Below are 13497 nucleotides of genomic sequence, written 5' to 3'. Positions count from 1 at the left end.
CCATTCCATTCTAGGTGTGTGCGCACCCACACGCACAGTCGTCAGATATTTTTGCCTTAGCAGTAACTGTAGGGCCGGCTGTGGCACCCCTTGAGTGCCGCACTCATGTGCTGGTATATTAGGCGCTGCTGGCCCTATGCCCTCTGAGTTACTTCTTGCTGACTACTCCGACAGAGGGGTAGGAGGGCAGGTAATGGAATGGAAATGAGCAACATCTCGAAGAATAATAGTTACAAAAAGGTAGGCAACCGTTTTTCCTTCTTCGAGTGCTGGCTCGTGTCTATTCCATTCTAGGTGACTCACAAGCAGTATCAATGGAGCTGGGCTCCGAGTTCAAGGTCTTGCAGCTTGCAGCACTGGTCTGCCAAAGCCAGCATCATCTTGAGCCTGCTGGGTAAGCGCATACTGAGACGCGAACGTGGGGACAGATGACCGGGTAGCGGCCCTACAGATCTCTTGGATTGGCACCTGTGCCAGGAAGGCCGCTGACACTTGCGCCCTAGCCGAGTGTGACGTCACGACTGCTGGTGGAGACACCTTGGAAGCAGCCCATGATCCAGGACAAAATCCTCTGAGCAGACACTGGGCCACCTTTCATTCTGCCTGCCACTGCAATGAACAACTGCGCTGACTTACGGAACAGCTTCATTCTATCTACGTAGAAGGCCAGCGCCCTCTCGACGTCCAGGGCGTGTAGCCTGCGCTCCTTATCTGACGTATGAGGCTTTGGAAAGAAGACGGGTAAATATATGTCCTGGCCAGTATGAAACTGGGAAACTACCTTAGGCCGAAACGCCAGGTGTGGTTGTAACTGGACCGTATCCTTGTACGAGACTGTCTAGGACAGCTCTGAAGTAAGGGCCCTGATCTCGGACATCCTGTGGGCCGACGTTATTGCAACCAGGAACGAAACCTTCCAGGAGAGAAGCAGGAAGCCAGAGGTTCAAAGGGAGGCCCCAGACACCTCAGCAACATGAGATTCAGGTCCCAGGGAGGGATGGGATCCTGGACGTGCGGGTAGAGACACTCCAGACCTTTCAAAACCATGCTGTCACATCACAAGCGAAGATCAACCTGCTTTGGAACAGAGGATGGAAAGCCAAGATAGCAGCCAGGTGGACCGATGACAGGGACAAACCTTGGAGTTTGAGGTGCAGCAGATAATCCAGGATCTCCTGCAGTGGGGCCTCCTCAGCTCAGATACGCCGTTCAGAGGCCCAGCACATGAACCTTGTCCATTTGGCCAGGTAAGTCGCGTTGGTGGAGGATTTCCTGCTACTCGGAAAGACCTGCCTGTTTGTCTGTGCTTAGCCATGCGGTAGCCAAGCCGTCAAGTGCAGCGCCACCAGGTTCTGGCGCAAAAGGCTGCCATGGTTCTAGGACAGCAGATCCAGCCAGAGGGACAGCTGCAGCAGGGTGGCTACTGAAAGGCTCAACAACGTGCCGAACAAGTGCTGGCGAGGCCATGCAGGGGCTATTAGGATCATTCTTGCACTGGCTTGCTTGATCTTCACAGGGACCCTGTGAGCCAACAGCACTGGCAGGAAAGTAAACATCAGCACCCCGAGCACAGAATGAGAAAGGCGTCTGATAAGGAGCCCCTGTCCATCCCCCGGATCGAACAGAACATGTGGCATTTTCTGTTCTAGAAGATTATGCTGACCATCTCCAGATGGAGTGACCACTCATGGCGAGATGAGAAAGTCCTGCTAAGGTGATCTGCTAGGACATTCCTGATTCCAGGCAGGTGCATGGCTATCAGATGAATGGCATGCCACACACAAAAATCTCAAAAGGTGGAGAGTTTCTTGACAAAGGGCCGAAGACTTGGCACCACCCTGCCTGTTGATGTAATACATCGTGGCAGTATTGTCCATCAGGATCTGCACCACCCTGCCCTTCAGGTGGGGCAAGAAAGTTGCAGAGTATAGCCCTGAGATACTATGTCCAGCACCCAGCAGTCTGTGACCAAACGGTAGGGATGAAGATGGTTGAAGAAAGAACAAGGTGGATCCAGGGAATTGACTGGGGCATCGCTCTCGAGCGCACCTTCAAAATGAGCGTTTCTGGCCCCGGGACACTTTGCCAGGCCGGGCTGGGCAGGTGAGCAGGTGGCGACTATGACTAAAGCTTGTGTCTCTATCCCTTCTCCTTGCACACCCCGACGAGGCTGCCAAGGCCTTGGTGATGGGGGCAGCTGGAACTGCTTCCTTGCAGACTGCGGCATATGCATGCCCAGAGAGCGAAGGGTGGCCCAATTGTCTTTTAACCTGTGCAGCCTCACAACAGTCTGCTTCGAAGAGAGACTGTTCTTATCAAATGGGAGGTCTTGGATTGAGGTCTGCAGACTGCCGGCCTGTCCCGAGAGACGAAGCCAGGAGCTGCGCCTCATGACCACCGCGACCACCCTAGCTGCTGAATCCGCCATGTCCCACGCTGTCTGGAGAGAGGCCCTAGCCACCGCAGTGCCTCCTCAACCAGGGTGCCAAATTCCTGGGCCAAACAGTAAGGGAGAGACTCCTTGAACTTATGGAGGAAGTCCCACAAGTTAAAACTGTACCCGCCAGAGAGAGCCTGTTGGTTCACTGCCTGGAATTGCAGGCTGGATGTTGAATACATTTTTCTTCCAAACAGGTCCAGTCTTTTGGCTTTTTTATTTTTGAGAGTTGAACTAGTGTGCTCCTGTTTGTCCTTTTTGTTGGCCACAGAGACAACCAGCAAGCCCGGAGGTGGATGGGTATAAAGATACTTGAACCCTTTGGCCAGGATGAAGTACTTCTTTTTGGCCCTTGTGGAGTGGGAGGGATGGATGATGGGATTTGCCAGAGGGCCTTGGCAATTTTCAGGACCCCGTGCCAGGGTAGAGGCTGAGAGAATATCGAACAAGGTGGTCACCTGCTCGGCCATCTCCTCCACTTCTAGGCCCAAGTTCTCGGTTACCCATCGAAGCAGGGCCTGGTGTTTTAAAAACTGTCCAGTGGGCTGGCTCTTGAGGATCCCGCGACAGCCTGATCCAGGGATAAGGACGACAACTGTACCGCTGGGGGAGGCTCCAGGGCATCATCCCCCTGTTGGGGAGGGTTTTTTTTGGGGTGGGCACTGTCTCCTCTACCCCAACCTCCAAGCAGGTCTCATGCACCAAACCCAGCGCTGCCAGCTGTTGCTCCGAGGTGGCGGCAGATGAGCAGTGCAAAGGGGTCATAGTCATTACTGGCATGCCCCATGCACTCGAATAAGGCCACTGCACTGGCCAATGGCCATGGTGCCAAGGCAGTGCCATAGATGTCAACGCAGCCTCAGGTGCCCAATCGCACCGGTGGGGTCTTGACAAGGGGCTGAACAGCCCTTCCGTGCTGGAGGAACACCCTTCTGGTGACCACAGTGGGGCCGTCGCCGCCTGTGTCTGCCTGCTGACTGTCGCCACTGGAGACCGGTGTCTGGAGTGGCCGGGGAGGGGGCGGGGGGAAATTGATGCCAGTATCGAGGGGACCAGAATCGCGATAGGGAGTACTCCCACGGGGCAGGCAACCAAGATGTGTGCTGAGAGGATGACCGGCAGGAGGGCGAACGGTGACGGTAGAATGGAGACCAGCGCCTCCCCCTAGGCGATCTGCATTGAGATGGTGGGGACTGCGATTGTGGTGCTGATGACCGAGGGCAAGCCCCAGAGGATCTGGGCTGCGACGCCAGAGATCTGCAGCGCGGAGATGGAGCGCGCTGCCTTGTCTCGGGGCATTGGTGGAGTTCCACTGCCCCCCGAGGGGTCTTAGCGGCTGGTTTGCCCTTGTAGGCAGACTTTGCCGCTTCTTGTGGCACGGGAGGGCACATCCACATGGCTCCAGAGTGGCCCAAACTGGGTCCTTTGCCCAATGCCCCACGGCCCTTCTTGTCCGGTGCTGGGGAGCCGTGCTGCTTCTTTTTCTTTTTGGGCACCGGCGACGGGGAGCAGTGCCAGGGGTGCACTGAGGCCAAGGTACTAGGTGAGTCTTGGCGGGATGGCTTGGAAGCCGGATGAAGGGCAGCCTCCATGAGGAGAGCCCGCAAACAAATATCCCGCTCTGAGTCCTGGGTCAAAGTTCTTTACAAATATGACACTCGTCCTTCACATGTGATTCTAAGCACTTTAGGCAGCTGCTGTGGGGATCACTTACAGGCATAGGCCTGTTACAGTCCGTGCGGGGCTTAAATCCCGGAAACTGGGGCGTGCCCCGCTGGGATTCTAACTTCTAACTACACTTAACAGCTACTTAGCAGCAACTACTATGAACAGCTATTTAAAGACCTTAAGGCTCGAAGTCAGAAGAAACGTAATTGCGAGCCCTTACTATGCAAGGAAAGGCGCTCCAACCAACCACCCCGGACAGTAAAAAGTAATGGAGAGGGCGTATGACTGGTGGCACCTGATATACCGACATATGAGCGTGACACTCAAGGGGGCGCCACAGCCGACCCTACAGATACTGCCAAGGCAAACATATCCGACAACTGGGCATGTGGGTGTGTACGCATGTATGACACAAGCAAGCACTCAAAGAATGCTTGCTAATGGTGATGTCTATAAAACTGGAACAGTCTCCCCAAGGGAACAGTCTGCCAAGATGGAAGCCCTCTCAGATATTTCAAAGTAGCCTGTACAAAGCACTGGATAATGAATATATGGCAGGGGGAAATCCTGCACTGAGGCTAAGGGGAGACAGAAGAGAGGACAAGAACACTCACCAGTGGCGGGCTTTGGCACTACAGTACTTGAGGTCCTTGTCTGGCTCCACCACCTGCCCGTTCCTCCAGCATTGGCCACACACAAATTTCATCTGGAGGTCAAAGCTGCTTGACGTCGGAGCCCGGGGGGCAGCCTGTGAAAGATCACATGAAGAAACAGGATTCAGGTACATGGACCTCAACACCTTGCCCCAGTCAGTACTGTGTACAGGCACAGGATCATGCACGCGTTTGCCCTGGGACAGATGCCTTTCCCCATAGGCACTTGTACGCTACAGCAAAGTGCACAGTATAAAAGCCAAGACAGAGGCAGGTTGAGCTCTCATTTGGCAGTACAAGCCATTGGTCCATCAAGATACCAGATTAGATCAAACCACTGGTCCGTTTAGTCTGGTTTCATACCTCCTGCCATATGATATAGGGCCATTGATCACTCCTGTCTGTAGCCTCTCTCTAACAGTGGCCAAATCCAGGTTTTCAGAGGAAGACACAACCACCTCACAATGCACGTGAACAGGCCACACACACCACTAGTGCTGACTGAGGGTTCAATCTGGGCCCGCTGATGCAGCTGCAGACAAGGGATGGGGATTCATTCGCAGGGAGGGTGGGGGGGCATCTAAAATTAATCTCCTGGGGATGCTGTCTATCTGGAGAAAGCAGTTTAAAGTCACAGTTTGGGCCCCTCAGGAGCTCTGTTAGCAGAGGAGGCCCCTCCCGGGGCTGCACTGAATCAACATGTCTCCTGGCCACACTACATCCAGCCACTGCCACCCACTTTTGGGTCACAGCTGGATGATGTAGGCCCCACCTTGTGCCTCTAAACTCCATTGTGGGCAGACTTTCCACCCCTGAGGTTCCTGTGCCCTGAGTTGCACAGCCGGACTCAACCCATCAGCCTATTAACCAACATGTGACCCGAAGCCTGAGAATTCACAGGCCTTACATCACGATCTCTAGCTGAAAGAGTCACAAAATGTCCCTAGTCCTTTCATATGCTCTCGAGGGAGGAAGGACGGTCGGTCATACGATTAAGATACACAATTTGCAATCAAGAGGCCTGAATTCTCTACCTGCCTCTTCCACACACTTACAGCAGAGTGGCATTTTGAATTTGCACCACTAAACGTGGGCACTTATATCTGCAACAACAGGGAAAACATGATGTTTGATTCTACAGCTCATTTCCCAAGGAAGAAGCAAACGCAGATGCAAGGAGCTACGCTCAGCAGCCAACCACATGGGGTGCAGCCAAGAATCCAGAGCCAAGGTGAAATTGCCAAAGGAGCGCACCTAGAGGCGAGCAGGCTGTGGAGCCCAATGATTTTGTGCCAGTACATGCGACTGTCTGCCTGTGCCTGCTGTCCCACATTGACTTTCTTATGCTGGGCATTTACCAGAGAGCAGACAGAAGAAAACCATCTCCATGAGCAGCAGGTTTTAGTCAGTTTGCTCAACAGCAATGTGGATCCTAGGGACATTTGGGCCAATATCTGGCAGGTGGTGACGGCAGTCCAAAGGTCCAATGGACAATGCAGAGGCCTCCAGTTGAAGGACTCACTTCTTCTGATTGAGGCAGATCTGGTGGCATATTCATTTTCACCAGCCCTGCAAGGTCTGCTGTATTATCCTGCCATGTGGTGTATTTCATAACATAACCATGAGATGCAGGTTAGCTCTACCAGACAGGCCAGACTGATGTGTCAGATCCAGAGCATGACTATGTTCAGGGATCTGAGAGGATTAGCTGAAAAATTCTTAGCAGCGTCTGGCTGCTATTCCGAGAACTTCAGGCAGGAACTAACCAAACATGTTTTCTGATGCGAGTAGTGCAAAGACCTTGCATATTTACTGACACAATAAGGGTCCAGACACCCCAAGGGGAGAACAAAAAGTTTAAACCCACAAAATAAGCAGTTAAACCAACTGATTTATAGCATAATACAGTACGCAAAATATATTGAGTAAGGTCTTTCATGAAAGCTTGTCTGAACTTGCTGGGTCAGTATGAGATATGTATACAGAAGGTGGTTATGAATCTATGTGTATAGAAAACTGTGCTCAGAATCTGTACTATGACTCCAACTACATCATACAGCTGTGAGCAATCAAGCAGGGAGGGAGGCACCACCCAAGCCAGGTGTTTTTACATGAAACTGGCTTTTTTTTTTTCCAAACCCAGGAAAAGGCAATGATGGACCATTAGCGTTAATGGGAAGGCACAGAGACAGCCTGGCTATCAAGCCAAGAAGGAATTTCCCCACTCTGGCTAAGCAGAGTCATCATGGACAGAGAGAAAATAAAAGGGAAACCTTTTAAAAGCTTGAGACTGAGGGGTTGTCTACACTTAAAAGGCTACAGTGGCACAGCTCCGCTGCTAGAGTGCTTCAGTGTAGATAACACCCACGCAGACGGGAAGGGTTCTCCCGTTGGGATAGGTATCCACCTCCCCGAGAAGCGGTAGCTAGGCTGACAGAAGAATTATTTCGCCAACCTAGGGCTGTCTACATGGCAACTTAGGTCAGCTTAATTATGCCGTTCAGCGGCATGGATGTTCCACACCCCTGAGTGACGCAGTTAAACCTGCCTAATTTTCCAGCATAGACCAGGTCTGAGGTTTTTTATCCACAACTTGAGGGACAGTCTCTAGGTAGGAGGCTGCCCATGAATGCTGGATCCCTCCTATAGCTAGAGGGTATGTGGAAAAAACTGTTTTAGGGCAATAGGTAACTTGTATTTGAAAAGGGATTTTATCTAATACAGAAGTGTAAAGTCGGAGGCTGCGTCTATGTCTATGTAACTTGTACAGGTTTTCACACCTTTATGATTTCATCTTTGAACCTGTGGTTTTTCTATTAAACAAAAAAGTTTGTTTAGTTTTACCCCAAGCCAATCTCTAGCGTGCAAACTGGGTGGAGCATGGGGGCCAAAGTGAACTGATGACAGAGCCAGTTTCATGCCTTTAGGGGTGAGGAACCAGATGGGAATAGTATGAGCATCTGGTACTTAAGAACACGGGGAGGATGGCTTTGGGACTGGAAGGGCAGGTGGTGTCTTTCCGCAAGGAGTACCTAGGCTGGTGAAAGGCAGGGGGAGACCTTGTGCTTGTGGGCAGGCTGCTAGTGTCAGGGGATTAAACCATAGCTGCACAGCACAGAGACACAAGGTGACAGAACCCCTAGCTGGGCGGGTGATCCCCAGAACATCACACTGACCACGTGCAGTAAATCCGGCATGCCTGCATGCTCAGAGGGGACTGGGCGTAGAGTCAAAGCAGCTGCTGCTACACACAGCTGTATCTGTAAGGACATGCTACACGCCTGGCAGACTGGTAATCAAACAAATAGCCATGACATGGAAATTAGGGTCTCGGGAGGTTGCTACACATTAAGTCAGTCAAAGGGCCTTGAGGTTACAACAGCACCAATTGTTATGAAGCCAACACAGAACACTACAACAAAGTTAGCTACTAAACTGTAGCAACCAAATGAATCAAGACTTTGGCACGGCCGTTCTCAGCTTCATGTTCTAAATAAGGCACCAGACACATTATAAAAGGAGGCAAAAAAATTCTCCTTCCCACATTTTCCCTCAGTGCCTAGCTACCAACTCTGATGCTTACCTCAGATGTCGTTCAGCAGCTGGCCACTGTGATGTGGCACAGTAACTTCTGGAGTCGCAAAGACCTCCAGGAGTCCGGGTAAGTCTACTGCAGAGTCCCCAAACCACCTCCTCTCCCACCCACATCCAGCAGCGGTTTGCTTCTGCACTGCAGAAGACTCTGATCAGAAACGACTCTGACCAGCTCTGGGTGAATGGCCTGACAGCCACACGGCCTCTGGGACTGAGCTGAGCTCCCGCACTAGCCTGAAGAGCAGCCCGTTGGCATGTGGCACCTCCTGTGTGAACCTCCTCGTCTGCACAGCATTTCAAGTCAGCCCAGCATTGCCGCCTTACACTGTTTTTCTCCAACCAGAGGCATCTAGCTGGTTTTGGGGCTCAGTTAGCTGCTGTGGCAGTTTAGGCTGCTCCTAACCGTATAGGAGATGCCTTGTTCCTGCTGTCTGAAGGACACCCTGAGAAGCTGACCTTGGAGCTGTTTCAATTAAGGGTGGGAGGAGGGGCTGGTTTGCACAGTGCTCCTGGGAAGTTGTCTTTGCCATGCAGCTGAGTTCTGAAGCTGGGTGGATGCTATGCCAGATTAGCCTGCTCAGGCTGGAGAAAAATAAAGGCAAAAACCAAACTTCTCTTTGCTGAGTGGGCTAGCCCTGCCCTGCAGTCTGCAGCAGTGAGTTGCTGACTCTCCTGAGCCTATTGTCTGAACACTCACTGGTGCCAGAGCTGTGGTGTGCTGCCAGGCACGCATGTGGCTTTAATTGACTGCAGGAGAGTCTCTCTCTCTCTCTCTCTCTAAAGACACAAACGATGCCATGCACTGGCGTCAGGCTGGGGCACCGACCAGCTCCATGTTCGTGACAAGGGACGGCGTGATAAGCAAGCACCTTCCAGCCACACTGACAATGCATCCCACGTGTCCCACGACAAACACGGGGACATGGGCCCTGCAGCTCTGTCAGGGCCGGCTCCAGACCCCAGCGCGCCAAGCAGGCGCGTGGGGCGGCATTGTCCTAGCAGGGCGGCATTTGGCTCCGGCGGACCTTCCGCAGTCATGCCTGCGGGAGGTCCACCGGAGCCCCGAGACGAGCGGACCTGCCGCAGGCATGACTGCGGAGGGTCCCCTCTTCCCGCAGCTCCGCTTGAGCTCCTGCAGGCATGACTGCGGCGGGTGCGCTGGTCCCGCGGCTCGGACGGAGCTCCCACAGGCATGCCTGCGGATGCTCCACCGGAGCCGCGGGACCACGGGACCGTCCGCAGGCACTTCTGCCCCGGCCGCGGGACCGGGGAAGGGCGGCGCAGCGCGCCACCCTGCTTGGGGCAGCGGAATTTCTAGAGCCGCCCCTGAGCTCTGTTATGTTGCAGAACACCACAAAACTCAGCGCCTGGCTGTCATGCAGCTTTATGAGAATATTAGCAATGGGGCCTGGAAACTGTCAGCTTGGTCTTCAATCCCCACAGGCACTGATGCCCTCCCGATCCTGGCACTGCACATGTCGCTGCTATAGGCCTTTAGCAACAAGGGGAACACGCATATTCCAGGTGTTATTTCCTACTCCCCAATCTTTGTCTTTATTGTTCGTACATTGTCCATTTTAGGACCTGATCCCTCTGCTAGGCCGAGGCACCTCAGTTCACAGTGATTCCGATGGGAGCTGAGGATGCTCAGTGTCTCACAGGACTGGACCCTAGCTTTTCAGCTCTGCAGGGAGGGAACTGGCTCCTGTGGTCTCTACACTGCCAACAAAGTATTGTTGCTCTGCCACCCAGGAACGGCCTCTACATCCTGGGTGAGCCACTCAACTCCTCAATACGTTGCAGACGGAAGCAAGCCCCCCTTGTGGCGGGAGGGTTTAACAAGGCCTCCCCTGGCCCTCTCGGTGGGGTTTGTACACCAAGGCCTAGCTTGGAGGCATAAAGAGACTCTGCTCCTACTTTTCTCACCTTGTCATCTGCACCAGGCAATTAAAGGAGAGAGAACTCTGTGTTCTAATGCAAGAGCAGCTTTAATCTGACCCCAGGGTGGGGCCGGGCTCAGACGGTTACTCACCAGCTGGGCTCTGCTCCACAATGCAAGCCACCACCACCACCAAGAAAGATGGCAAGTGGTTAGGGCTGCAGCTGCCTGACACCACCCAGACTCTACAGCTCAGAAGGAGGCAAATGTGGAGTGGTGCCCTCTGCTTAAACACTCCTCTCCAGGGTCAGCGCTGCCATGAAAGCCTGGTGGGAGGAGGAGGAGGAGTACGACCAGGGGGTGAGGCAATGCCTTCCATCTGCTCTGCCCCCCAGCTTCCCCTGGGTTGGTTGCCTGGCATGACCAGCTTCACCAGCACCTCAGCTTGCATGTCCCCTGCAGCTGTTTTTAAATGGGCTCCTCTACCCTAAAAGGGTGTGTTTGAACCCGGCACCAGTATGACGATTACTGCTCCCCACGGGATCTGGCTTGCATGAGCGGGCTGTCCTCCTTCCCTGCAGAGGCGACACGAGGGCAGGGGGAACGCAGGGTCACATGCCCCCCCAGATTTCTCAGGCCACCCCTTGCTGGGATGCCCAGCAGTGAGGAGGCAGCAGTGCTCACCATGTGTCCATGCAGCGTGGGGAGGGAGGAAGCAGCAGGGTGGCTGTGGCTGGCTGTGGGCTGAATTCCCCTGCCCACTACATGGGGCTGCTTCTCCTTCTCTGCTGCTAGAGTCCCAGCGTTTCCCGCTGCCTGCTTTGCAGGCCACCTGTTGAGGTGAGTCGGGGGCATCTTCAAGATTAGGAAGAGGAGCTGCGACTTGGTGCCCAGCACCAGGCAGCTCAGGTGGAGCCCCATCCAGCCCGAGAGCCCCGGGGTGAGTGAGGGGAGCAGGCTGGAGGGGAATGGCGGGGGCTGATCCTGCTGCTGCATTGAAACAGCAGCAGCCTTCTATGTCTCTACTAAGGAGAAAGCGATTTGGGAATGTCATATCCCCACTCAACAAAAAGTGGCTGATAATTCTGCAGCTTCTTGTTAACTGAGACGAGCCAGCCCCAAGCACTGTCCCACCCTGGCGCCACCCATCCCGGACTGCGCATCCCAGCAGGCCAGCCACAGGGCAGAGAGCAGGAGGAGGAGGAGGAGGAGGAGGAAGTTGCTGGTGTATATTGTCTACATACAGATCAAATTTTAGGGGATGGAGTCGGAGGCAACATGAAGGGCGGTCACATGCCCCCAAAGAACCTTTCAGTTGCGCGACCCCCCACTATCTACACTCATGTCTCACCTCTGATCTCCCCGCCCCATCACAACAGGCACCATCCTCTTTGCTCCACCCTAGGCACACAGCAGGGGGGAAGGCAGCCCCCAATGTGACTGAGAATGCAGGAAGTGATGCCTCATGCTAGAGAAGGAGCGAGCTCCTGCGTGGTCCCATCTCCTCCATGGCCGTGCAGAGCGCCATTCGCGCAGGGGTGTGGCAACTGCAGGGCTTCACCCTTCCCAGCAGAGCACCTCAGGTCCAGCCCAGGCCGTTGTCACGCGCTTGCTCCCACCCTGCTCGCTATGGCGCACGGGAGGGCAAAGGGGGCCCCGGCGGCGCCATATTTTCTCTCTGATTGGTGGAGAGCGGCAGTGGGTGGGGAAGGCACAGAACTGGCTAGAACAGGCGTGAGTAACAGCTCCAAAACCACAAACCAGTCCCAGGTCCCCGTGGCTTCTTACCGTGCTGCTGGTGGCTTTGCTGGCGTGCACCTCCATCAGCTGCCAGTACTTTTTAGACTCCTGGACAATATCTTCATGGGTCATCCCTGAAGACAACAAAGCAGAGACATGACTGAGCATCCCCACACTGACCCAGGCACCAAGGAGGGAGGAAGGGTGGTGTGGCTCCTTTCCCATCACCAGCCCAAGACTCCACTTCTAGTAATGCTGCAGTTCAGGCCTGCATCACATGGATCTTTAGTTTACAGGCTAAAAAGGTGCTGGAGTCACATCCCTGGAGACTCCGGCCTTTTACTTTTCACCAGAACAGGTTCACCACAGGCCAAGGAAGTTCACATTTCCTTCCCACTCACTCTCTCTCTCATCCACGTGAATCAACACCCCAGAGGAGAGAGAAGAATTCAGTCTCCATGATTCAGTCAGTCTTTGGCCTTCCTGCTGAGACAGCCGCTGACTCCTTTGCTGGCAATTTCTAAGATGTGGACACTTGTCCTACAAAATCTCGATGAAGGCCCACCAAACGATTTCACTGAACATTGACCAGCCAGCAGAGGTCACGTACATGACTACCAACCTTTGGCCGAGTTGCAGCTGGTGCCTTAAGATAAAAGGCTGCATACAGTAGAACATTAGCGTTAGGGACACCTCGGGAATGGAGGTTGTCCGTAACTCTGAACAACAGACTTCTGCCATGGGTGGAGGTGGGGAGTGTCAGGGCTGCTGATCCTCAGAAGCACTGGGGCTCAGAGCTTCAGCCATGCAGCGGGCACCGGGGCTCAGGGATTTAGCTATAAGGGGGCCGGGAGGGGGGCCAGCTTCAACCCCAGCACTCTCCCCGTAGCTAAAGCTCTGAGCCCTGGTGCCCCCACAAAACTGAGCCCCAGCACCTCCCGATCTAAAGCCCTGGTTCTCAAGTGGGTCAGAAGCCCTGCCCACCCCCTGCCCAGAGTCTTGACCCCCCCACCATGCGACTGCAACCCCAACCTCATCCCCCCCGAAGCCTTGAGCCCCAGGGCTAAAGCTCCGAGGCAGTAAATATTTGGGGGGGGGGGGGGGTGTAGATGTCTGTCTGTCTCTCCGCTGCTGCCTGATGACGTCCAGTTCCAGAGGGTGTCCGGTTGACCGGTAAGTCCAGAACTCTGGTGTTCGTATCTTTGAGGTTCTGCTGTATATCACATTCCCCTGAGTCAACCAGTCTGTCATTGATCCTGAAAGTCTAAGCTAATTCCTGGCTCCCACATTCAGTCTGTCTGTTTATGGAAAGTCACCCAGTTTTGATTAGGGACTTAACAAATCCACTTAAAACAAAAAAACAAACCCCAAATGGCAGGCCTTACATTTTACTGGATACCAACAATGGCTCCTGCCACTAACAAGACATTCACATATTTGGTTGAAGATACGGTTTTTGTTCCAGTATAGCTATATTGGTTAGGGGTATGATTGTTTACCAGTACAGCTCTTAGTGTGGACAGTTA

At 53.7% G+C, this 13497-nt stretch overlaps 1 protein-coding gene across 8 annotated transcripts in view; it reads right to left on the bottom strand.

Moving 5' to 3' along the window:
• ZC3H7B (zinc finger CCCH-type containing 7B) overlaps window positions 1-13497 on the bottom strand; it is a 61972-nt gene that overhangs the window by 13019 nt on the left and 35456 nt on the right. For all 8 annotated transcript variants that reach the window (XM_039490889.1, XM_039490913.1, XM_039490881.1 and 5 more), the window contains 2 exons: window positions 12020-12105; window positions 4720-4853 (listed from right to left, as the gene is read on the bottom strand). In XM_039490889.1, coding sequence (XP_039346823.1) covers window positions 4720-4853; window positions 12020-12105 — 220 coding nt within the window. The remainder of the gene's footprint in view (window positions 1-4719; window positions 4854-12019; window positions 12106-13497) is intronic.

The sequence above is a fragment of the Mauremys reevesii genome, linkage group 1 (genome assembly GCF_016161935.1).
Source record: "Mauremys reevesii isolate NIE-2019 linkage group 1, ASM1616193v1, whole genome shotgun sequence".
Lineage (NCBI taxonomy): Eukaryota > Metazoa > Chordata > Testudines > Geoemydidae > Mauremys > Mauremys reevesii.
The sequence above is the reverse complement of the archived record's forward strand: the minus strand, read 5'-3'. Positions and strand labels throughout refer to the sequence as shown.